This window comes from Pecten maximus, chromosome 17 (assembly GCF_902652985.1).
Source record: "Pecten maximus chromosome 17, xPecMax1.1, whole genome shotgun sequence".
Taxonomy (NCBI): Eukaryota; Metazoa; Mollusca; class Bivalvia; order Pectinida; family Pectinidae; genus Pecten; species Pecten maximus.
Window position 1 is genome coordinate 15,465,492 of NC_047031.1, and position 26,731 is coordinate 15,492,222.

A 26,731-nucleotide genomic window follows, 5' to 3' on the forward strand; every position below is an offset into this window, starting at 1 on the left:
AATATATAAAACGGTTTTTTCATATTTGAAATTTTGTTTCTTATAGTTGCTGGATGCTTTTCACCGACTGTTTTCGCTGTGTAGAAGATAGATTATAGGTAAAATATTAAACATTGCGTTCCACGTCTATATCAGCCCGGAAGGGATGTGAATCTTTTTACCGCTGCGGCCGCCATCTTTCTTGCCAATTCCAAACACACACGTATCTGTCATTGTCCGCTGAAGCTGTTTATTCTTAGGAGGAGTCTTGATTTTTGGAAATGTAATTTGATTTTCTGACAGACATTTTTTAACTTGTTTATTTACTGGCTTTCTCGGAGACTTGTACGGACAGAATATGGAATCCTCTCCCTCCTCACTGGAGTACCCCTCCGAACTACTCGGATAAACAGGGGTGCTTTCACCGGAAGCTACCAGACATCCAGACGTATCGCGCAGGTCCGGAAGTGAAAGTGAATTTCGACGTTCTTTTAGTCTTGACGCCAAAGGACTCTTAATATAATCATTAGCATTGTCCGAACTGTCTGTCCTGAGGATGACGGGAAGATTTAATTCCGCTTCACACGCAATCGCATCAGAACTCCTGAAGTTCCTTCGTTTTAGTTTTGGTGTACTTAGTGACAGAGAATGATTAGTTTCGTCATCAATATAAATAGCTTTAGGTGAGGTGCGTTCGAATGACATATCATTAGGCGTGTGACCCTTTTTCCGTAACCGATCCAGGCGTGGTGAATACGGAGGCGGAAGCTGAGGGCTTCGTGTTTTAGTAGGATGTCGGTCATTGTTCTGGGGGAAGTTTGTCTGATATGAAGACAATAGTTTATATACCCGCGGGTCTCCTTTCTTCTTTGTGTACGTCAGAGGCGACAAACCTAAAATGGAAGAAATAGGAAAGATTATTCCAGTTTTTACTCGGTCTTGGAATTATTGGTCAACAGTGGTCTTACAAAACTTATTAACATAGTTCAAATAAGAAACAAGTCATTTACAAACATTTACTTATAATACAAAACGAAAGATAAATAAACGCATGTGACTGGGATTTAGAACAGGACTATCCTAGAATTTATTGTAAGCTTGTGGTAAACAATACAACTTTTTTTTTTATCATGGGCCATCTGCATTAAGAAACTGGATGTTAACTTAAGAAACTTGGCGTGAATTCCTAACATACGGTCTCTAAATATTGTTCTTTTATACACGTTGTGTGCTTGACAGCTTGACGACGTATTCAGTATAATGTGACCCTGTCGGTGTCGTGATACTGAGTCAAGATCCGACATTTCATTATGATGGCACTATAAAAACGTTCGTTAGTGGCCACATCATTTTCAGATTATGACCTTAAATGACCTTATCATAGTAGTTAGAGACAATATACCAAAGCAAACCTAAGCTAACTAGGAGAGTCATAAACGCGAGACAGTCTTTCCTACGAATGAACTTTATATGTGTGTTAATCAGAAATTAAATTCGGATTAAGAACAATAATCCGTGATAATCTCGTTATTATGTATACGGGGTCTACTGGTGCAGACTTCTCTGGAACAATCATAGCATGTGGTAGTTATATATTAACTGACAGTCTCTGACCGAGTTTCTATTTTAATTGATAAGTTGTAAACAATAACTCACAGCTGTAGTTTTGCACAAGGAGAAGGCAAACGGGTTTTAATTGCGGCCATGATCCAGATTGTATTAAAATGTCTTCTTCATAATATTGAGGCGTGTACAAAAGAATTGAGAGTTTCAATAAAAAGAAAGCATTCTGCCAATGTTCCTGGTACAATGGAACAGGGTATAGGCGTTCGGCTAAGCAGTAGATAATTACTCATTTGGCATTCATTGGTGATGTGAATGCCAAATGTTGAAGTTAACAGAAATAGCTTTAACGATTGTATGGTTTTATAAGGAACTCAGTTGTTGTTGTGATTGTTATTCCTTAGGGTTGGAGTTAGATGCTCTACCGCCTACAGTGTTTCTACTGTTGTACTCACCGTAGAAAATTATATGTAATTAAACAAACAAACATTAAAAATATATAATTACCAGATCCTAAAAATGATAGCATATTAAACGGAATTATTCTTGATAATCGAGGCAGAGTATGATGAATTTTCAATTTTATTTGTATAAAGAGTCCAAGGACATAAACGGTCGTCTGACTCTTCAGACCCTTCTTCTTTGATGTATACATACTCAGTGGCAAATAAAGTGGTAGTGTTGGCTATGGCGGCCATCTTGGATTTCAAACCGACCCGAATAATAACAACACTTAGTCAAGACTATCTCGTGATCAGTTCAGGTAAGACTGAGCTGAATCCAACAGGTGTTGATCAGGAAAACAACGATTGCGCAATCGCGTTATATATAACGATTGCGCAATCGCGTTACTATACATCTACTACTGACAAAGACCCTCGGGTAATTAGATATTGATGATGACGCAAGTTTGCAATTAAACTTTTAAAACTTTCTTCCGTCAATTGAGAATTATAGTAAGTGGGGAATGATGCTCTGCTGGAGGATTTGTTGATCCAAGTTTAGCCGTTACCATGGATACCACAAATGATTCCTGACAACTGTCCAAATTTTACATATTTGTAAATGTATCTGCGAACTAACTGACACTGTTACGAGGTAAATATTTTGTTACGGCCATGTTGGTTGCAAAAGCCATTCCTAGAATGACGATAGTAGAATTGCGATTCAGTGTGGCAATGTAAAAACACTAAAGGGTACACATTCCTGTCGAGCGCCCCTTCAGGAATACAAACAATACCACGACTAGATTTATATACACGTTGTACGTACATATCATTTAAACATCGAATCGAAAACGGAAGTAAAATTGAAAAGAAAATGTTGGAGGTAGCATCTAGTTACTTGAACAAGGTGATTTTTATAGATCAATATATGATTATATGTATTGATTGAAACAGCTTAAACATCACTATAGCTCTGCTGGAAACTTCTATTCTCGCTAAGCATGCACCTCGTGATCCCCCTACATATAAACGAGATTATAACACCTATATTAATTAAGAAGAATGTGTTGCGGGATTGTTAAAGAACTCCCTAACCCTTGGTTTCGTACTCATCGTTCGCGAGATCGTTTGAACCTTTTATATATACATAAGATTACCATTATATATGGCATTAAATATCACCTCCAGAACACAGCCAGACTGTTGCTATGGTTATTTGATCATCAGTTGAGAAATGCTTAACTTCGTGACGTAGCAAACAAACTTACCATCAGTATCATAAACATCCAATAATGCTAAACCGCCCGGATGATCCATAATCCTCTTAACGATGGATAAACTTCCGGTTTTCACTGCGTACATCAGGGCAGAATTTCCATCAAAATCAAAAATATCAATCCGGCTTTCCGGGTCACTTATTAGACAATCCACTACTTCATTTTTACCGGAAATGCAAGCATGCATTATCGCAGTCCTTCCCAGGGAATCTTGCATATTCACATCCGGTTCGCGCTCTAAAACTTCGTTCAGAATATTAACGATTTCATGGTCTGATATTTCCAGATAACACATCTTCATGAGAATTGTTAAAAGGCCATGACTGACATCTCGAGAATTCACGTCCACATTCGTATTCCTAACTAAACCTAAAATCTTCTCAACATTATTTTGTTGAATGGCCTTCTCCAGATTTTTTTGAAGCACTTCCGGTTTCGTTGTTCTCGACATTGTTCACTGAATTAATAGCTGGTTACATTTACTCACATCTGAAATATAAAAATATAGCATATTAATGTTGACAACAGCATGAAACTATTTAAAGTGAATAAAATGTATATGATATTAAACACGATGGTCGGTTGGCTCAGTGGTAATACACTTGACTTTCACCTAGGTGGCGGGGTTCGATTCCTCGATCTGACGTGAAAAGGTATGGAATTACCTGCCCGACCACGTAGGGTTCACCCCGGGTAAACCGGTTACCTCCCACGGTAAAACCCCTCCCGCACTTCCTTCAGGGCCAACAAGAGTGATTAATATAAGTTGATATAGCTCGTTTCGCAATTGTTGTAAAATCAATAAAGTTTTTTTTTTTTTTCAAACACGAAAACATGGGATCATTTCTTTCCTGAAACGGAAGGGGATTTCAATAAACACTTCAAAACCATTATCATGTCGGAACATCTGATTGGATGAAGTAATCACGTGCTGTTTAAAACATCACAATCAACAACTTTACTGCTAAAGCCTCACTATTTTAAAAAATCCAGAATCCACCACAGCATAGTCTACAAGTAAAGCATCAAGCCCATGTTATACCGAAACTCGTCAGTTTGTTCTCTGACCCCGATGGAGCATGTTATATTGACATGGCGATGATTATCCCGCCGGGGACCAGTGTTCGATTCATGGTCGTTATCAGTTATAAAAGGAAGCATCCAACAACTTAAAAGGGTTCTGAATTAAATATGAGATAATATCTCACAATCGATAATGTCAATTTCGCGTGTCTAAATTTAAATACCCGATGAACAGGTTATAAATTAAATACCATTGTAGTTTACCTCTCAATGGGTCAAAACATGAAAACCGGAGATCTCCAGTTTGAAATGTCTTCACACAATGAGGATTGAGATATCTTTTGATATGATCATTTAGTCAAATCAACTCAGTTTCGGGATTTTTACGCGGCTAATAATTCGCGGATATCCCAGTCGTAACTTAATAGTCCGCGGGAAGAAAATTCGCCCATAAAAAAATGATGCAGTAGCCTCTCTCTTAAATATTGGTTGCTTCTTTTTTTTCATTTTTTTCATATATTAAGTGACTGCAAATACAGTGAGATTATAACCACCACGAATAATACGTACTATACAGTATATGAAATGAAGGAAAATATTAAACTTCATTTTCAAAACTCTTCAGGTTCGGACCGAAATCGTTCATCGGAGATTGTTAAATTTATTGAAACAATTAAATTGAAAGTTTCAGTCAGTATAACCGGATCTAGTTTATCTGTGTATAGAAGTAAGGTGTCATCCGGGATTGCAGGAAGTATGGAGTTATAATTAATTTTATTTAACAGGTAATGTTTCCGATCTATGTATTCAAATTAGATTCTATAATTTGTAGTGATTATATGGAAAGACCATACCACATTTAAATTGAACTTGCCTTAACTTTTGCGCACAAGGAAAAACGCATCCCTGTCGAACGCTCATACAAGACCGAAACCCGGGCCTGTTCGTTTATGCGGACAAACCGGTTCGTCCATTTTAAGATGAAATATTTCAGACATATATCTTGACGGACCTGCTGATGTTGATACAGGCTTTAAAAGTCTTTGTCAAGGCCCGACGGAACACAATATGAAATCACTAAAACCTTCTCAATTTCATAAACGAACAACTCCGGCCCATTTGGTCAAACCGTTTGGACCGTAAAAACGAAAACGGCCCTAATTTCCGGCGTGTTGTAATCCAAGCATGCTCCATCAGCTGAGTCAGAGAACAACAGCACGTGATTTACTGGCACTCCGTACAAGCCACAAAGACCTGCTCCTTTTACATATATTCCAAATGATGTTTTTATCAAGTTTACGCGTTTGCTACACGTGCTGAAACGAGTTGATGTATAATGAATGTTTAAAGTCAACAAACTTGATCACATTGTATATTTTACACACAATTCTGATACAAATATTCATAGCCTTTTTTTTTATATAAAACTGATTGCTTTTTGATATGTATTATCAAGTAAACACATTATGATAATTACAGACTAGATGAAATAAAAATGGTTTTTAAAATGACAATGGCGCGATTAGACTCCCGCAGTGACAGACGTTTACGTCAGTGTATTTACAATGGCTCTCCGTTATTTACTTAGGGTTGTCCAATTCAGCGGGGAAATCCATTCTATTTGAATGACAAAGATTATCTGTGGCGTGGTTTATCGTAAAAGTCGATCAAAGTCGTTCGATGTTCAGTTGAGATCTTTTTATTACTTTCAGCCTTTCAGCAATGCACAGGGACTTGACACAAATTTCTACCCCACGGTCTGTATTTATTTATGTGTGTATTATGTGTATATATGAAACGAGGGTTAGACATTTGTACCAAGTGCCTGTGAACACCAGACAAATGATTTACACAACTCCTCGGCGTAATTTTCTACGTCCAATGTAAATAATGATCGACTATAGAGAAAAGGTATCATTTTCATAACATTATCACCCAGACATTAGAGACTAATGTAACTATATCAATATACATCACGTCATTATTTATAATGTAACCGAGATCATCATTTTATGCCGCCCTTTGGGATCGATCCCGAACTTCCGGTTTACTACCTGTCCTCTAGGTAGGAGGGCCTGTTGCCCCCATTTCACGGATCGTAAAAGGCGATTAGATTTGGGATCTTATTTTCTCTGCTATCTAAAAAAAATGCTTCTGCTAACATCTCACTTAACAATGCCTCACTTTTGGCCTATAGTTGAGCGTTCGCCCTGTGAGGAAGGCTTCGAGATCTGTTCCCTGGCCGAGACATACCAGAGTCTTTAAAAATGGTGTAAGTTGTTACTCATGCTTAGCGCTCAGCATATTTGGAGTCGGTCGACTGGTTTTCTCGTTGTCAGTATAATGTGACCAGGTGGGGTGTCCTGCTTGGTGTTTTGGGAAGTATGCCTCAGTGGCCATGGAGTACCAATATAACATGCAGACAAACACGAATATACCGCAGCATTCCAAAACACACATTCGCCTCGCGCATACATCTCGGACACCGGGGAGGACGTGTAAACATTTAAAAACAAAACCCAACCTAAACCAGGTTCATTAAACACATACTATGCCCTATCTATCAGAGATGTTTTCTCTCCTCGGCAGTGACTATAGCTAATTATAGGATAAAAACAGTGAAAGAGCAAACCTTATCACAGTTGTCGGGAAACAATGCATGTAGTATCATTATAAATATCACAGGATATTGACATACTAATTTTGCCAAGTCCCTGTGATTCATGACCGAAATACATGCATAGTCTCGTTCATCCAGACTCTTGTTGTCTGCGCGTGATACGCAGTACACCTCAGGCGATTGTTAAAAAGACACACGATATACGTCCCTTAAAATACACAATTAAGAGTAGGATACAGTAGAGCCAAACTGAATAAAACTACAGCATACAGTTATTTGTCCGTCTATGAATTCTCATTGATACTAATGACCTACGGTAGTCAAAGCAGCCGACCAAAATCTCGAAATAGGTCGAGGAAAAAGTCAACATCTTTGATGGAGTAATGTAATAACCTTATAATTTCAATAAAAAATTTAATTTTCAATACTTTCTTCTATAAGATTGTTAAATTAATGTGCTTATTTTCAACTGTGTCACTATTCAAATGAATTAGAACGTGACAAGCACGTGACGATGCCAGACGCTTCTAGCTTTAAAGAAGCGTCTGGTTGACCGGGACTATGAGTAAACAGAGTGTGGATATTCGAATCGACCTTTTTCACATTCCGTTGAAAATTTGTATCTTTTATCACCTTTATGTTAAGTATGACCGAGTTTACCTATCATTTGAGCTATAATTTGATCGTCATTACGTACATCGCTCATACGTATATGAACATGTAATTAAAGTTTAGCGTAATCGACCTGTCCATTCATAATTCATTTTCGCTCATTTTTACACTTTATCAATATCTAGGTCACCGAAATGTCATTCAACAACTACGGCCGGCTGTGGTCTATAACGCCCTGTCTGAAACACAACCGTGGAGTTCCGATTGGCAACTGTTCTGATCTCGAGAGGCTTTTACCTTTTTAACAATCACAGTGATTTAGACATTTACATCTTTTATTATTTTTGGAGACGATAATCTGCCCATCTTAACATTTCTACATTAATGAATTGTGAAATATTTATATCTTTGGCTCAGAGAACAATGCTACCACAGCTATAAGTATTTATTGGAATTTACATTTCTTTTGCCATATATTGTAATATGTTATTTTCTGTTTTCTTACAACCCTGAACAAAATGTCACATAACGACAAAAATACATTTTTTCAGTTATCACCACGACACAATTCCATTTGATTTAATTTAGATTAACACGACGGTGTTGAAGTACATTATTGTAGAAGCTTCACCTTGCAGAACATCTGGTCTCAATTTTCTTTTATCAAGAACCTTCTTGAAAATCTTTTTATTCATATTTGGACACTAGTGTTCCCATTCTGAGTAAGAATCACAGGGTCTTGACGACGCACATTTCCAACCAACTGTCGATATAAATGTAGCATATATATACATATATAATGCATATGGGTCCCTGTGGTTAGAATTGCGGTATAGTTTACGTGTTAGATATAACAAACGCAATACATGCACACAAGTATAGACAGACTGATTGGCAAAATGTAGGTAATTCAGATGGCAAAATATTCGTATATCTAGTATACGTATATTCCATGTTTCTACTATCCCCGACACCAGACTTGGAAAGTCTTACATATATCAGAATGTCCGGGTCTGTTGTTATATTGACAGAGACAATCTTGCTACAGTCATAACACTCTTGCCTTTCACCTTGGCGGCCGGAGTTCGATTTCCTGTTCGGAGGTTTGGTCACCTGGTCGATCACGTGAGTTTTATCCGGGTACTCCGGGATCCCTCGCGGGCTTCCATCCGGGCCAACATGAGTAAGTAATTGCAATTGATATAACTTTCTCGCAATCAAAATAAATAAAGTTTACTTTACATACCCAATCCAGAGATACTGCCCGACGTACATGTCTGTATTGTTGTTAGGTAAGTATATAATATGTAGGTGATGAGGTTAAACACGAACGTGTCCTATATCTGGATCCCTATAACAGTATCACCAACAGCACGTGTATATACGGGTTTCTGCTGTAAAACGTATTGATGTGGTATCAATATTCTAGTAAGATTGATCACGAGGCCATTAGCTAAGCATCGAGAAAACCAGGCCAACACGGTACACATCTGAATATAGCACGTGTCAACATTCTTTTTCAAAACCAGAGGACCTCGATTCTTTGAATCGCTACATACCAACACTACCTAATGAGACAATAAAACAGCAGGAAAAAGCAACACTATATAAACAGACAAATCAGCAGAATCTGAGAAAATAAAACAACAACTTCGAACAACATGTAACAACAACTGGGCAGACAAAACAACACCAACTGTCAGACAAAAACAGCACCAACTGGGCAGACAAAACAACACCAACTGGTCAGACAAAAACAACACCAACTGTCAGACAAAAACAACATCAAATGTCAGACAAAAACAACACCAAATGTCAGACAAAAACAACACCAAGTTTTGTCTGTTCAGTTGATGTTGTTTTGTCTGACAGTTGGTGTTGTTTTTGTCTGTCCAGTTGGTGCTATTTTGTCTTCCCAATTGATGTCGTTTTGTCTTCCCAGTTGGTGTTATTTTGTCTGTCAAATTTGTTTTGTGGTGTCTGCCAATCACCATAACAACTGAAAACGTATCGCCACAACAACTGAGAACGCGTCACCACAACAACCGAGAACGTATCATCACAACAACCGAGAACGCGTCACCACAACAACTAAGAACGTATCACCACAACAACCGAGAACGCGTCATCACAACAACCGAGAACGCATCACCACAACAACTGAGAACGCATCACCACAACAACTGAGAACGCGTCATCACAACAACCGAGAACGCGTCATCACAACAACCGAGAACGCGTCACCACAACAACTGAGAACGTATCACCACAACAACTGAGAACGCGTCACCACAACTGAGAACGCATCCCCACAACAGCTGAGAACGCGTCACCACAACTGATAACGTATCCCCACAACAACTGAGAACGCGTCGCCACAACAACTGAGAACGCATCACCACAACAACTGAGAACGTATCACCACAACTGAGAACGTATCACAACAACTGAGAACGCATTACAACAACTGTGAACGCATCACCACAACAACTGAAAACGCATCACCACAACAACTGAGAACGCATCACCACAACAACTGAGAACGCATCACCTCAACAACTGAGAACGCATTTTCCAACTGACCACACCATCTGAGCACAGATAGACAAGGCTCGCTACTTTTATCTTTCATTACCTTCGCCAAAATACAGCTTATATTTGCAGAAACTGACCATGTATTTTCTATATTCTTCACAACTATATCATCTATATTGCTTTTATGTGACATATCAAGGCATATCCGTAGTTACACAATGTATATGTACGAATTTTTGTTTTGAATTCTATTTTCTTTGAAATGAGAATTGGCGGGAGTCGTATTGATTAATAAAACACAAAACCTTAATACTTATACATTTAGCTTATTACTGTAGACAAACAAGTATCCACAATAATAAAAACCTTGGCTGCATTGGGCAGGTCCCCTCAAACCACATGTATTTGGCACGAATTCACAATTCCTTGTCCGCAGACATCCTTCTGATTCGCTCACGTTATCTCGAAGTCATAGACAAACTTCGAGTTTCCCGAGTATATTACATATATAATTCTAATTTCCGAAAATAACTTTTTATTTCCAGATAAGTATAACCTTCTAGTTATTAGAGTTTAACATAACGTATAGGTTAACAGTATTGGTGAGGTAAGTATCCAGTTATATAACGAAGTTTGACTGTATTGGTGAGGTAAGTATCCAGTTATATAACGAAGTTTGGTTGTATTGGTGAGGTAAGTATCCAGTTATATAAGGAAGTTTGGTTGTATTGGTGAGGTAAGTATCCAGTTATATAACGAAGTTTGGTTGTATTGGTGAGGTAAGTATCCAGTTATATAACGACGTTTGGTTGTATTGGTGAGGTAAGTATCCAGTTATATAACGAAGTTTGGTTGTATTGGTGAGGTAAGTATCCAGTTATACAAGGAAGTTTGACTGTATTTGTGAGGTAAGTATCCGGTTATATAACGAAGTTTGGTTGTATTGGTGAGGTAAGTATCCAGTTATATAACGAAGTTTGGTTGTATTGGTGAGGTAAGTATCCAGTTATATAACGAAGTTTTACTGTATTGGTGAGGTAAGTATCCAGTTATATCAGGACGTTTGACTGTATTGGTGAGGTAAGTATCCAGTTATATAACGAAGTTTGGTTGTATTGGTGAGGTAAGTATCCAGTTATATAACGAAGTTTGGTTGTATTGGTGAGGTAAGTATCCAGTTATACAAGGAAGTTTGACTGTATTGGTGAGGTAAGTATCCAGTTATATAACGAAGTTTGGTTGTATTGGTGAGATAAGTATCCAGTTATATAACGAAGTTTGGTTGTATTGGTGAGGTAAGTATCCAGTTATATAACGAAGTTAGACAGTATTGGTGAGGTATGTATCCAGTTATATCAGGACGTTTGACTGTATTGGTGAGGTAAGTATCCAGTTATATAACGAAGTTTGGTTGTATTGGTGAGGTAAGTATCCAGTTATATAACGAAGTTTGGTTGTATTGGTGAGGTAAGTATCCAGTTATATAACGAAGTTTGGTTGTATTGGTGAGGTAAGTATCCAGTTATATAACGAAGTTTGGTTGTATTGTGAGGTAAGTATCCAGTTATATAACGAAGTTTGGTTGTATTGGTGAGGTAAGTATCCAGTTATATAACGAAGTTTGACTGTATTGGTGAGGTAAGTATCCAGTTATATAACGAAGTTTGACTGTATTGGTGAGGTAAGTATCCAGTTATATAACGACGTTTGGTTGTATTGGTGAGGTAAGTATCCAGTTATATAACGAAGTTTGGTTGTATTGGTGAGGTAAGTATCCAGTTATACAAGGAAGTTTGACTGTATTTGTGAGGTAAGTATCCGGTTATATAACGAAGTTTGGTTGTATTGGTGAGGTAAGTATCCAGTTATATAACGAAGTTTGGTTGTATTGGTGAGGTAAGTATCCAGTTATATAACGAAGTTTGGTTGTATCGGTAAGGTAAGTATCCAGTTATATAACGAAGTTTGGTTGTATTGGTGAGGTAAGTATCCAGTTATATAAGGAAGTTTGACTGTATTGGTGAGGTAAGTATCCAGTTATATAACGAAGTTTGGTTGTATTGGTGAGGTAAGTATCCAGTTATATAACGAAGTTTGACTGTATTGGTGAGGTAAGTATCCAGTTATATAACGAAGTTTGGCTGTATTGGTGAGGTAAGTATCCAGTTATATAACGAAGTTTGGTTGTATTGGTGAGGTAAGTATCCAGTTATATAACGAAGTTTGGTTGTATTGGTGAGGTAAGTATCCAGTTATATAACGAAGTTTGGTTGTATTGGTGAGGTAAGTATCCAGTTATATAACGAAGTTTGGTTGTATTGGTGAGGTAAGTATCCAGTTATATAACGAAGTTTGACTTGTATTGGTGAGGTAAGTATCCAGTTATATAACGAAGTTTGGTTGTATTGGTGAGGTAAGTATCCAGTTATATAACGAAGTTTGGTTGTATTGGTGAGGTAAGTATCCAGTTATATAACGAAGTTTGGTTGTATTGGTGAGGTAAGTATCCAGTTATATAACGAAGTTTGGTTGTATTGGTGAGGTAAGTATCCAGTTATATAAGGAAGTTTGGTTGTATTGGTGAGGTAAGTATCCAGTTATATAACGAAGTTTGGTTGTATTGGTGAGGTAAGTATCCAGTTATATAACGAAGTTTGACTGTATTGGTGAGGTAAGTATCCAGTTATATAACGAAGTTTGGTTGTATTGGTGAGGTAAGTATCCAGTTATATAAGGAAGTTTGACTGTATTGGTGAGGTAAGTATCCAGTTATATAACGAAGTTTGGTTGTATTGGTGAGGTAAGTATCCAGTTATATAACGAAGTTTGACTGTATTGGTGAGGTAAGTATCCAGTTATATAACGAAGTTTGGTTGTATTGGTGAGGTAAGTATCCAGTTATATAACGAAGTTTGGTTGTATTGGTGAGGTAAGTATCCAGTTATATAACGAAGTTTGGCTGTATTGGTGAGGTAAGTATCCAGTTATATAACGAAGTTTGGTTGTATTGGTGAGGTAAGTATCCAGTTATATAACGAAGTTTGGTTGTATTGGTGAGGTAAGTATCCAGTTATATAACGAAGTTTGGTTGTATTAGTGAGGTAAGTATCCAGTTATATAACGAAGTTTGGTTGTATCGGTGAGGTAAGTATCCAGTTATATAACGAAGTTTGGTTGTATTGGTGAGGTAAGTATCCAGTTATATAACGAAGTTTGGTTGTATTGGTGAGGTAAGTATCCAGTTATATAACGAAGTTTGGTTGTATTGGTGAGGTAAGTATCCAGTTATATAACGAAGTTTGGTTGTATCGGTGAGGTAAGTATCCAGTTATATAACGAAGTTTGGTTGTATTGGTGAGGTAAGTATCCAGTTATATAACGAAGTTTGGTTGTATTGGTGAGGTAAGTATCCAGTTATATAACGAAGTTTGACTGTATTGGTGAGGTAAGTATCCAGTTATATAACGAAGTTTGGTTGTATTGGTGAGGTAAGTATCCAGTTATATAACGAAGTTTGACTGTATTGGTGAGGTAAGTATCCAGTTATATAACGAAGTTTGGTTGTATTGGTGAGGTAAGTATCCAGTTATATAACGAAGTTTGGACTGTATTGGTGAGGTAAGTATCCAGTTATATAACGAAGTTTGGTTGTATTGGTGAGGTAAGTATCCAGTTATATAACGAAGTTTGGTTGTATTGGTGAGGTAAGTATCCAGTTATATAACGAAGTTTGGTTGTATTGGTGAGGTAAGTATCCAGTTATATAACGAAGTTTGGTTGTATTGGTGAGGTAAGTATCCAGTTATATAACGAAGTTTGGTACTGTATTGGTGAGGTAAGTATCCAGTTATATAACGAAGTTTGGTTGTATTGGTGAGGTAAGTATCCAGTTATATAACGAAGTTTGGTTGTATTGGTGAGGTAAGTATCCAGTTATATAACGAAGTTTGGTTGTATTGGTGAGGTAAGTATCCAGTTATATAACGAAGTTTGGTTGTATTGGTGAGGTAAGTATCCAGTTATATAACGAAGTTTGGTTGTATTGGTGAGGTAAGTATCCAGTTATATAACGAAGTTTGGTTGTATTGGTGAGGTAAGTATCCAGTTATATAACGAAGTTTGGTTGTATTGGTGAGGTAAGTATCCAGTTATATAACGAAGTTTGACTGTATTGGTGAGGTAAGTATCCAGTTATATAACGAAGTTTGGTTGTATTGGTGAGGTAAGTATCCAGTTATATAACGAAGTTTGGTTGTATTGGTGAGGTAAGTATCCAGTTATATAACGAAGTTTGGTTGTATTGGTGAGGTAAGTATCCAGTTATATAACGAAGTTTGGTTGTATTGGTGAGGTAAGTATCCAGTTATATAACGAAGTTTGATGTATTGGTGAGGTAAGTATCCAGTTATATAACGAAGTTTGGTTGTATTGGTGAGGTAAGTATCCAGTTATATAACGAAGTTTGGTTGTATTGGTGAGGTAAGTATCCAGTTATATAACGAAGTTTGGTTGTATTGGTGAGGTAAGTATCCAGTTATATAACGAAGTTTGACTGTATCGGTGAGGTAAGTATCCAGTTATATAACGAAGTTTGGTTGTATCGGTGAGGTAAGTATCCAGTTATATAACGAAGTTTGGTTGTATCGGTGAGGTAAGTATCCAGTTATATAACGAAGTTTGGTTGTATTGGTGAGGTAAGTATCCAGTTATATAACGAAGTTTGGTTGTATTGGTGAGGTAAGTATCCAGTTATATAACGAAGTTTGGTTGTATTGGTGAGGTAAGTATCCAGTTATATAACGAAGTTTGGTTGTATTGGTGAGGTAAGTATCCAGTTATATAACGAAGTTTGGTTGTATTGGTGAGGTAAGTATTCAGTTATATAACGAAGTTTGCTTGTATTGGTGAGGTAAGTATCCAGTTATATAACGAAGTTTGGTTGTATTGGTGAGGTACGTATCCAGTTATATAACGAAGTTTGACTGTATTGGTGAGGTAAGTATCCAGTTATATAACGAAGTTTGGTTGTATTGGTGAGGTAAGTATCCAGTTATATAACGAAGTTTGGTTGTATATGTGAGGTAAGTATCCATTATATTACGAAGTTTGGTTGTATTGGTGAGGTAAGTATCCAGTTATATAACGAAGTTTGGTTGTATTGGTGAGGTAAGTATCCAGTTATATAACGAAGTTTGGTTGTATTGGTGAGGTAAGTATCCAGTTATATAACGAAGTTTGGTTGTATTGGTGAGGTAAGTATCCAGTTATATATTAGATGGACCGTGGGTTGTGAATGTGTGCCCCACTCCCCGGGTTGTAAACGATACTCTATACACTGTTAAAATAATTTTCAGTGTATCTGCATGAATATCAAATACTGACTTCTGTCAGTATTAATATTGAAGGTCAGTTATCATCTAAATAAGCAACATGATGATCGTCTTCAATAGCCAAACCATATACTTTAGTAATTAGATTGCAAAATTAATTTCTTATGACCGTCAGCCTCTACAGAAAACAGGTTTTACAATACTAACTCATAAATTGAGATAAGATATTACGATTAATGCACAACTATTTTTTTGGTCACCGAAAATCGGTGACATCGTCATTATAGAATTTGTTAAATAAAAAAATATATACCGACCTTCATTAGCTGTGCTGTATCCTATAAAAACGTCTATGTTTATTAACTGGAAGCAGTATATCCATGTACCATCCCAAACGCAGTCGTGATCCAGACCGACCTTACCCTGTATAGAATGTGTATAGTAAACCCGTCGTCTTTGTTTTCATACCTTTCTATTACAAGAGCCATTCAATCGTAAATCCGTGACCAGCATATATATATGTATATATACATACGTTTTCCCTAGTGCACTAAACGAATGGGGTACTTATGGTGTGTATAAACCACTTGTTTTAGATTTTCCAATGATTTTATTCAATTTCATTCATGTAATCGGCTATATTGTAATGAAGTAAGTTAAGTTTGCAAAGGTTTATCTTTAAAAAAATCACTTATAGAATAATTTTGAATAAAATTTCACGGAGCACGATATTTGAAGTTTGGACTCCCTGTGTGGGACCTCCATTGTGAATGAAATTTGCGCCGATGTAGACCCGCGTAGGTATCCCCTTGTGTCTGTACATAATTCATTAAGGTACACTCATTATTGCTACCTTAATGGAGCGACGCGGTCACGGCTGAATGAATAGTCAATATCAACGCACCTGTACAAGAAGATCATGCATTAATGTTATCGATTAGTTTGTTCTTCAATTAACATAATTAAACCGATCATACATATTTCGATTTCCCTCGTTATGGAATCAAACCTATATGTTGGGAGATGATTGTGATTTTAATTTGAAAATACATATATTGAATTATATTCAAAAGGAAGGTGCATTAAAAGATTCTTTCACTATTTTTAAAAAATTATTTTTACGATTTTAAGTTATCTTATCTTATATTAATGCTGTAGCTCTCCAAAGAAGAAACCTGTTTTGCAGGAATTCTTTACATTGAGAGTTGGGTGATCTATTTGATTACATCCCAGCTATACGACTCTAGTTTATACAGTGCCGGCCACGTGACCTTGGCTGGAGATCCGTTGTGCCTTGCTCGACCGTCCCGTGATGGGTTGTGTTTCTCAGGCCGCTACCCTAATTGCTCTAGATGACATGCGACGTGCCACCCATATATTGAGGTAGCGAGGTAGTCACCAACTACTACAGGGATACAACCCCCTCCCGCGCCTCAAAATGACCCCTGACATTTTACGGGATGATAATCCCAGTACATTGTATTATGTTCGCTTCTATATCCAGTTATGGAAGATTACGCAGTGCACCCTGGGAGTGATTTTGTTACCTATTATATATTACTCATTAAACCGGATTCACATCAAAGCGTTTACACGACACCGTATTACATGGCAAAATCTCCCACATTGAATCGATTATAAAAAGTACCGCAATGCACCCTGGGAGGGATGTGTGGCTTGTGGGTTCTATCAAGTGGAATTATCGATTCCCCTTTCCTCATTAAACCGGATGTACATCTAAGCATATATGAGTTCGTCCGAGAGTAACGTGACACTGTTCCTTAGTACATTCAAATTTAATCAATCTATCCGCATCGTTCATTGATTTCCTCCTGGAGACAATCGATCTGGAATCTCCGGAAAGGAACAATGTGTCTGTAACGCACAGTTGGAAAACTATCATAGCGGGGAGTTCGTTCTTTGTCTGTCCCCGGAAGTTCTCTAATGCGCATGACAGATGACGTGACGTGACTCAAAAGTGCGTAAAGAGACTTTCCACCAAATTGATTACCACTTTTTAGCTACGGTAAAACTTACATCCTAAACGTTTGTTGTTTAACGAAACAATAGCAGATAGAACTTAATTTTCATCATTAAAGGACTTTACGGCATTGGTTATGGTTTCAGATGATTCACCGTTGGTGGCAATCATAAGCGCCCTTTTTTTGGTGGGGGGGGGGGGGGGGGGTGGACAAGGGTCAACTTATTCCGTTCTGCGACTGTCGAACTGTGATTTCGCTAGCGAATGACGCCGGTACACCCTATGTTACGTTAACATTGCCTAATACATTCAACCCACCAACTGTGACTTATGTATCTTATATCAATTATTAATATAATAGATTGGTTGAGCATGTTTAGCATTTAAGATTCTATATTTTGTAACATAAAAAAGATCCGCCGTGAAATGCCCGTTTACGGAGGTTGTTTGCTACCAATGCGCTGCCACAAGGCGCAATCTTCGACACACGTTAGTGTAAGTAGGGATTCTCCCTTACACTTTTAATCCCTAGAAAACTTTATGTGACATTTGAACAGTGACATAGTTCTGAATAAACAAATGTAATAAGCGTTCTCTTGAAGTGCAATTTCGAAAATATATTAAATTTATTGAACTATGGGTCGTTTGAACCTCATCCCACCGTCCAGATTTTGACATTTTGATCGGGTGGGTATCAACGTCTATGCTTTACGTAACATCACATAGGTGTCCTTGAATGACGTAACAGCTGTATGATGAAGTTATTTTTTTTTTTTCGTATTTTGTCTAATTCTCAACTTGTAATGAAAGGTGCTAATATCTTATGTGTCTTTTGAAATGTACTATATTCAACACTGTTACACAACAAAATTCTCCTCGATGTATAGTCTTTTATGATTTGAAATGAATTTGTCCATAACGTATGTGAAGCCATCAGATCTATGACCAGCGGTTACAATTCCTATGTCCCCATTCTGTAATATACCCTCCAGAGTACCGTGACCTTGGTTCCTCGGGGTTCTTCGTCTTTGATCCAGAGTTTACGACCAAGTCTCTAGGGTTATCGTATAGCTGTGTGTCTGTCATAGCGAGACAACTTCAGGCGGATACCAAAAGAATCTAGCGTGCTCCATGACAACAATCGATTATAACGAATTATGTGCTATACAATATGAAGACCGAGAGCTTTTCCGGCGTTTACATTAAAATAATTTCATCCCAAGTGTCGTCAATATTTCATCCGCCATTTTTTTTAAATTAAAAACTGACGCCATTGATTGTCTATAAATACTAGGAGGCATTATATGTTAAACTACATTAAATAACCGACCAAGCAGCGACGGATAGTGAGATGCACGTGACGGATAGTGAGATGCACGTGACGGATAGTGTGAAACACGTGACGGATAGTGAGATGCACGTGACGGATAGTGAGAAGCACGTGACGGATAGCGAGATGCACGTGACGGATAGTGAGATGCACGTGACGGATAGTGAGAAGCACGTGACGGATAGCGAGAAGCACGTGACGGATAGCGAGATGCACGTGACGATTAGTGAGAAGCACGTGGCGGATAGTGAAAAGCACGTGACGGATAGTGAGATGCACGTGACTGAACGTGAGAAGCAGTGATGAAAAGTGAGAAGAAGTGACGGGTTGTGAAAAGCATGTGACTGAAAGTTAGAAGCAGTGATGAAAAGTGAGAAGCAAGTGACGGAAAGTGAGGAACACATGAGGGATAGTGAAAATCAGTGACGGATAGCGAGAGGCACGTGGCGGATAGTGAGAAGCCCGTGGCGGATAATGAGTTCATGTATAAACACATCATATGGTTGTTTCTTCACACTAAGACTCAGTAATACTAGGGACTTACAACTAATAGAATCTTATTATAATGGACCTTTTTGGGCCTTTTCTATTCACAGGGACTTGAGAATATCTTATAGTACTTTAAACATATTTATTGCAAAAAGTTTACAAACGGATTGGGTACAAGCTATTACAATTTATGTCACCATCCTTTCCTTAATAATGAACATAATAAAGAATAATATGCAATTGGTATATTTTACATAAACAAACATTATTAAACCATTTTTGGAAGGAAAAAATGGGAGTTAGGGTTGGAGAGGGAGAGAGAAAAGGATGAGGAGAAACAGAAAGGTGAGGAGAAAAGGGAAGAAAAGAAGAGAATAAATCAGTCTTTTTATCATTTGAATCTATTGCTAGTTTTGATGAAAATATGGACATGCAAGAATATTTCTGAATTACATTCAAACGATAAATCTTCGTTACAGAATAAAAGTAAATCTAAATTCAAATTGTTCAGGTGTTACATAAGGACGTCTCTCTAAACAGTATAAAGGCTACATTGAAAGAAAAATTGATGCGAATTTTCACATATATATCCAGATGAACAGCTAGTGGTTTCCACAAGGTTAACCCGGAATAGGTCGTAGTTAAGAGAACTACATTGGTATCTTAGTTTCGTATGTATAATATCTAATTTACGATCCCCTATGTCAAAATATGAAGGAGAAAAAGCAACAGAGGGTTTTAAGATCTGATAGTATATATGGATTGAATAGATTTTTTTGATTTTCATTGCGGTTATGAATACAAGTAGCTAGCTACATATCCCGTGGCGCGCCTCGGAGGATATGTAGCTAGCTACTGGTATTCATAGACGCAATGAAAATTTAAAAAATCTATTCAATTCATATATTTATATAACCTTGATTTAAAAAAGTTATATCGAGAAAACGAGAAATTTTATTAAAAAGAAAAATTTGTCATGTATACGACGAAACGCCAAATTATCAGAACAGCCGGAAGATCCCGCCTATGCACCATCGTTTACCGTGTCCTTCCGCTCCGCAGTTTGCAGTAGTTTATTTATTTATTTTTTGCTTGTTATTTAAAACAAAGAGGCACGAAATAACATCGAATACAATAATTTGTGTTAAATTAGATTTAATTTATGTAAATAGATTACAAAGAAAACATAATTTACGGAAATGAAACGAGGGCTATTTTTCAAGCCTATTGATATTTTTCTGATGTTATGTGTGGAAAATCAGCACGAGAGACAATGTTTCCATACGGTTTTCATAGTGTATTCATGGTCATATGTTTGTTGTTTTCACTTGGTATGTTCATATCAGCAAACCACATTAGGAATGTAAATATATTCCTATATGGACCTATCATAGCCACAGGGACCTGAGAATGTGTTACACTCTATGTCCATTTGAATATATCCTAGACACGAGGACTTGATAATATCTTACAGTATACTCCTATTTGGACCCGAGATATTATATCCACATGGCCCTGGCAATGTGATAAATAGTCCATCTTTTCAATATATCCTAGTCACAGGGCCCTGATAATGTGATAGTATATGCCTATTTGGATCTATCTTATAGTATACACTCTAGGTCAGGTCAAAATACACGGAGACTATATCAGATCCCCATGTCCCTGTGTATAGAGGTACTAACTAGAATGATATATATGTTGCAGATACACGTTGGTATTGACGTTCGGATAATCCTCTTATATTAAATGGCGAATCATGCCAATTACATGATATACGTGGTTTCGACGCTCTTAATTGGATTACATTAGATCTGGTGTATGAAGCAGCAATGACCAGCTGTAGTACGTGTCTTCTCCAGTTTTGACCAATCGCCCTGATTACACTACCTCCTATCGAAGGATGACCAAAGCGAACCGGTAGTAATCAGAGCCGGAAACGGTTCCTTATTAATCCGGAGTCTTTTCCGAGAATCTTTGTCTTTGTAAACTGGAAGAAATGTGCTCTACAAATAATTTAATTCTGAATACGGGGAATGTTATATGCCAACTGGTATGAACGCTAAAATGTACATAACAAAATGTGTTCCTATATTTTCTTCAATGAACGACATTTTTAAACGTCGAACTTTCCATTGGTTTTCCAGATTTTATTGAGGAACCACATTGAAAACTAAAATGAAACTGTAAACGAAATCCGAAACCAGTTTATTTGCAACCAATTCAGCATATGATAGATACAGACAATTGGCCGTGGTGTTACTATTGTCGTTTTCACCGTAAATTATATTACACCGTAGATTATATTGGTGTTTTGAGGGAATGGTGATATATCTTATATCCATTTGAAGTACGTTTTTCCTGGTGTAAACAAACAGGTGCCCCAAACATCAAGGTAATTTACCAGCTGCGCATGTTAATATCCTACTTCATAGCCGGAGGGAATGTAAAATTCTTCCAGCGCTTTGAATGTCAAAATCAGGCTGAATTATGTAACAGCTTTGTCTCTATATTGATGGCCTATTTTGACTTCATTTGGACTTCAACTTAATCAGTTGTTTAATTACGTAATCAATTAATTGATAACGAGTCGTTCGTAATAGCACATTACTTGTTACTTGCCATCAAACTCTTAAATTAGGCTTGGAAGTCTCTCGGAGTCATTTGGTACACATATATTGTAGTGACTGATTAACTAGCGTGATACCAAAATAGGTTTCCAGGTCGGCTATAGGTCAGGTTACAGTCCGCATCGTTTGAGTTTTATCACCGGTAGAAAAAAAATGCTTCTGTTTTAATCGGAACCGAGATTTATCTTATTCAAGTTCTTTTGCGATCAAAAGTATAATGTATTTCCTTATGAATATTTATAAGATAAAAATATAATTGACGAGTCACCTGATGATTCGGACTTGAGTAGGTCGCCTCTTGTGGCTGAACTAATGCAGGTACATGTAAATAATTCATGCCAAATAAGGCCATCCTGTTTCAAAGATTATTTTAAATCGTTTTATCTCAAAAAAGAGTTTCTTCCTGTGGGTCCGTAGGAAATGGTTGATCAATCGGTCACACGGTACACTGTACACTACTAGTACATACTCTGTATAATAGATACACTGTACAATATATACGCTGTACAATATATACTGTACAATATATACGCTGTACAATATATACTGTACAATATATACACTGTACAATATATACGCTGTACAATATATACACTGTACAATATATACTCTGTACAATATATACGCTGTACAATATATACGCTGTACAATATATACACTGTACAATATATACTCTGTACAATATATACTCTGTACAATATATACGCTGTACAATATATACGCTGTACAATATATACACTGTACAATATATACGCTGTACAATATATACTCTGTACAATATATACGCTGTACAATATATACGCTGTACAATATATACACTGTACAATATATACTCTGTACAATATATACTCTGTACAATATATACGCTGTACAATATATACTGTACAATATATATTGTACAATATATACGCTGTACAATATATACTGTACAATATATACGCTGTACATGCTGTACAATATATACGCTGTACAATATATACTGTACAATATATACTCTGTACAATATATACTCTGTACAATATATACGCTGCACAATATATACGCTGTACAATATATACACTGTACAATATACACGCTGTACAATATATACTTACAATATATACCATGTACAATATATACGCTGTACAATATATACGCTGTACAATATATACTTACAATATATACTCTGTACAATATATATACTGTACAATATATATACTGTACAATATATATACTGTACAATATATACGCTGTACAATATATACGATGTACAATACATACTGTACAATATATACGCTGTACAATATATACTGTACAATATATACACTGTACAATATATATACTGTACAATATATACGCTGTACAATATATACGCTGAACAATATACATGTATACTGTACAATATATACTGTACAACATATACGCTGTACAATATATACTGTGCATTACATGGAGGAGGAGGAGGAGGAGGAGAGGAGGAGGAGGAGGAGGAGGAGGATGTCAATCTGTGAAATCTCAAACTACAAACGAAGGTAGAACAATCCCAAACGCGTAAAGTTTACACATCAAAATTGCAAAAATTACCCCCCCCCCCCCCCCCTCAGCCCTTTCCACCTCTCCACACCTGCGAAAATAACCACGTTATCGGTATACACAGTGTTTATGATTTTAAAAAATAATCAATCGTATTAAATTATTGATGTACGTAACGACATCGCATAAGGGGTCACGTCAGGATGACCTTTTGAATTAAGCAATCAAATTACCACTTACAAAATCTTGGAAATGAATTTCGTATGTGCGAAATAGTATGATTAGAGTACATAGCTTCCATAATCTGTCAATCTGTTTTTCAGGTCTTAACGTCCAACGAAGCATATAGCTATATACATCCTGTACCGAAATGGTTAGCTTCAGATGCATGATGTGACGAATGGGTGAGATCGATGATAACGAAAAATTGACAATTCTACCTGAAAGTGAAATATTGAGATTACAAAGGTCACGAGAACGTGACCCCTTACGCGATGTAGTTAGATGTTCATGTAACGTAGTGAGAATGAACATCTAGATTTTAATTACATTTTTTCATAATCAACCACTATTAATATTTGATATGATTGAAATAAATGATCCAATAAATAAATAAATATAAATAAATAAATAAATATAAATAAATAAATAAATATAAATAAATAAATAAATATAAATAAATGAAAAGTTTATTTATTATGACTATGTAGGTTGACTATAAGCTGTCTATATGGTAAAGGATTTGTGAGACGTGATCAAACTAAATCCAAGCGTAAGTGGTTTGCTTCACAGGTTAAAGGATTGTGTTTAAATCAGAGGCTAGAGATCACTCCACGGTCGATATAGGTTAGAGTGATTGGTTTCGATATCACAGACTATAAATTACGGTAAATGCCTACAAGTTCGAACACGTTATTTCCCATTGTCTTTGTCCGTATTATATAGGCGGCGTTTTGACACTGTGACGGGCCGATGGTTCAACTTCATAGTCCTACTATAAGTAATTAATAGTGTGTAAGTCATACTAAAGGTTAAAAATAATTGCGGGCCAAAGTTCCAGAAATACATGTACAGAACACTTTTGTGGTCCAATTCTAAACACATTTTATTTTAACCACGGGTCCCTTCCTTTCGGACTTCTCTGTACAAAATGTACATTATACATTTAGATAAATCTATATATTTATGGCAGGAACAGGACATAGAAGAGATCCCGTAATACATGTATATCACTGACGTTAATAACTGTGTTTTACACGACATTGATATTTGATATTCATTATTTGCAACTGCTCCGATAAATTTAGATAAACAGCATTGCCAATGAAACATATAAATTACTCTGCTATAACATCATGTATGTGATATGACACGAATGTCTCTGTAATGAACACGTTCATGTACAAATCGAAATTCTTTCGAAAATAAAGTTATGATTTCAAAGAATTTCAAAATATGTAACTCTATGTTACACTTCATATTTTTCAAATTCAACATTCATTTTTATTGCATTTAGCTTTACTTGCTCATCTGCATACAAATACATGATTCATACTTCATAATCTCCAGGTTAGAAATTAATCCCAACCCTCACAGATTAACGTGGATCAAACCTAAAGGATATCTACCGTAATCAAACTGAAATGCCGTGTAACCTTTCAAGTGTAAACTCAAACACATAGGCATCGACATCGAATTATAAACTCAATCACATCGGCAAAATCACAAATATACTTGTCTATGGTTTTTTCCTTCATTTATCGTTAAATATTTCTTCGAAAATTAATTAATCTGATGAAATCTAAAAAAAAATCCTGTTTTTGAAAAAAGATACGGTAATTCAAAACCTGGTTCATTAAGTGTCAAGCTGATGAAGCTTATTCAATTAGTTCGAATACAAACACTTACATGACCAGGATATTAAGTTGGATCGTCACAGTAACGCTCTTTCTCTATACATAATCCCTTAATTAGGACACGGTAGTCCTCACTAGGAAATAGCTTCACCTCATTTCAAGTTTCCTTCAGTATTTTATTATTACGCTGCACGCTACACTCACATATATCTACAATATAAACTCCGTACGTTATTGTACAGCGTATAATGACCGTGCAGTATTTATATTGCGATCGAGGTGTTCATCCACGTGTACATATTATCCTACACACGATGTGTCACCATGATCATATCGGGGTAACGGGTTGTTTATCAATGTGGCATCGAGACATATCTTTATGTGATGCATAACATTATGTCGGCTTGGCGTAGTGGTACAACCGCCGCCTTTTGTGCAGTAGGTATCAGAGTTCGGGGCTGGATGAGGGCACGAGTCCAAAGTGAATCCGTTATTTTTATCTAAACAGTTCATACTGACATATAGTATATAGATATATAAATATACATGATATATATGTATATATCAAAGAGTCTTCGTCAGCATTATCAGATAATTCAATTTCTAGTATTACATATCGGTTCCTCAATTTTTGTAAATTTTATAAAATTATAAGAAATGTTACTTAATCATATGTATGTTTTTAAGTGTCTTGATTTATCATATAAAATTATATGTATATATTATTTAGATATAACGGTATGATGCAGGACTATGTGACCGAATGGTCTCTAGTTCGAGTCCCGGCACGGGTGTTGTACGTGTTATATCATAAAAAAATAAAGATGTACGGTACACGAGTATGTGGTACAAAATAGATAAGCTGTCAGCGCCGAAATGCCAGCTTCCGAGGGAGCTGAGAAAGACGTTTGCAGATTTTTAACGGCCCAATAACAACGAATAATAACTTGTGAACCTCTTTAGACGACTATGTGCTGGATATTATGGGTTTTTTTTTATTTTAGCATAAACTTAATTACAATGTACACTGTGCACTAGTCAGAAGGGATCTTCGATATACAACAGTCTGACGTACATGTATATAGTAGATTTAATACCTGTAAACTACATGTGTACTGGGATATTTTTTTTTTTATATAAAACAAGAGGTCTGTCAAGCAATGGTATATACCATAACTATAATACTTATGAACCTCAAGACTTGGAGTTAATAAACATCACATATATATCATGACCGATGTCAGGGTCGTTTCATTAGCACCACTTCCCTGAACTCGGAGACACTGTCCTAGATATGGAAATAGGTCACAGCGACCTACACGTGTAGTTCGCCCACACCGCGTCTGCAACCCGTCGCGGTACATGCTTTACACGATACCAAGTAATAAACATAATAAAATATCCCATAATACTCACATTATTCTCTATGTATCCTCCCAATCCTCTGTATATTTTAACACTAAAATGACCATTCTCGTTAAAAATCGCTCACGTCCCTCTCAAACACGACTATGGCCCCTGGGTAGAACAGACGTAAAATGGCGTACC

At 36.6% G+C, this 26,731-nt stretch overlaps 1 protein-coding gene across 2 annotated transcripts; it reads right to left on the reverse strand.

The window, feature by feature from the left end:
* Nucleotides 1-21: 21 nt before the first annotated feature.
* LOC117315779 lies at nucleotides 22-26,731 on the reverse strand. Of its 2 annotated transcripts, none has more exons than XM_033870140.1 (3): nucleotides 26,600-26,731; nucleotides 3,257-3,754; nucleotides 22-872 (listed from the first exon to the last, which is right to left on the reverse strand). In XM_033870140.1, the coding sequence occupies exons 2-3, from the start codon at nucleotides 3,714-3,716 to the stop codon at nucleotides 127-129; spliced, it is 1,206 nt and encodes a 401-aa protein (XP_033726031.1). In that variant the 5' UTR covers nucleotides 3,717-3,754; nucleotides 26,600-26,731; the 3' UTR covers nucleotides 22-126. The 2 variants fall into 2 exon arrangements, with proteins under 2 accessions (XP_033726031.1, XP_033726032.1); XM_033870141.1 differs by lacking the exon at nucleotides 26,600-26,731 and adding an exon at nucleotides 15,703-15,827.

Coding starts and splice junctions, on each gene's coding strand:
- LOC117315779 (XM_033870140.1), bottom strand. CDS start 3,716: ATGTCGAGAACAACGAAACCGGAAGTGCTTCAAAAAAATCTGGAGAAG. Junction 873..3,256: donor GGATGTTTATGATACTGATG/GTAAGTTTGTTT, acceptor CTTCCATTTTAG/GTTTGTCGCCTCTGACGTAC.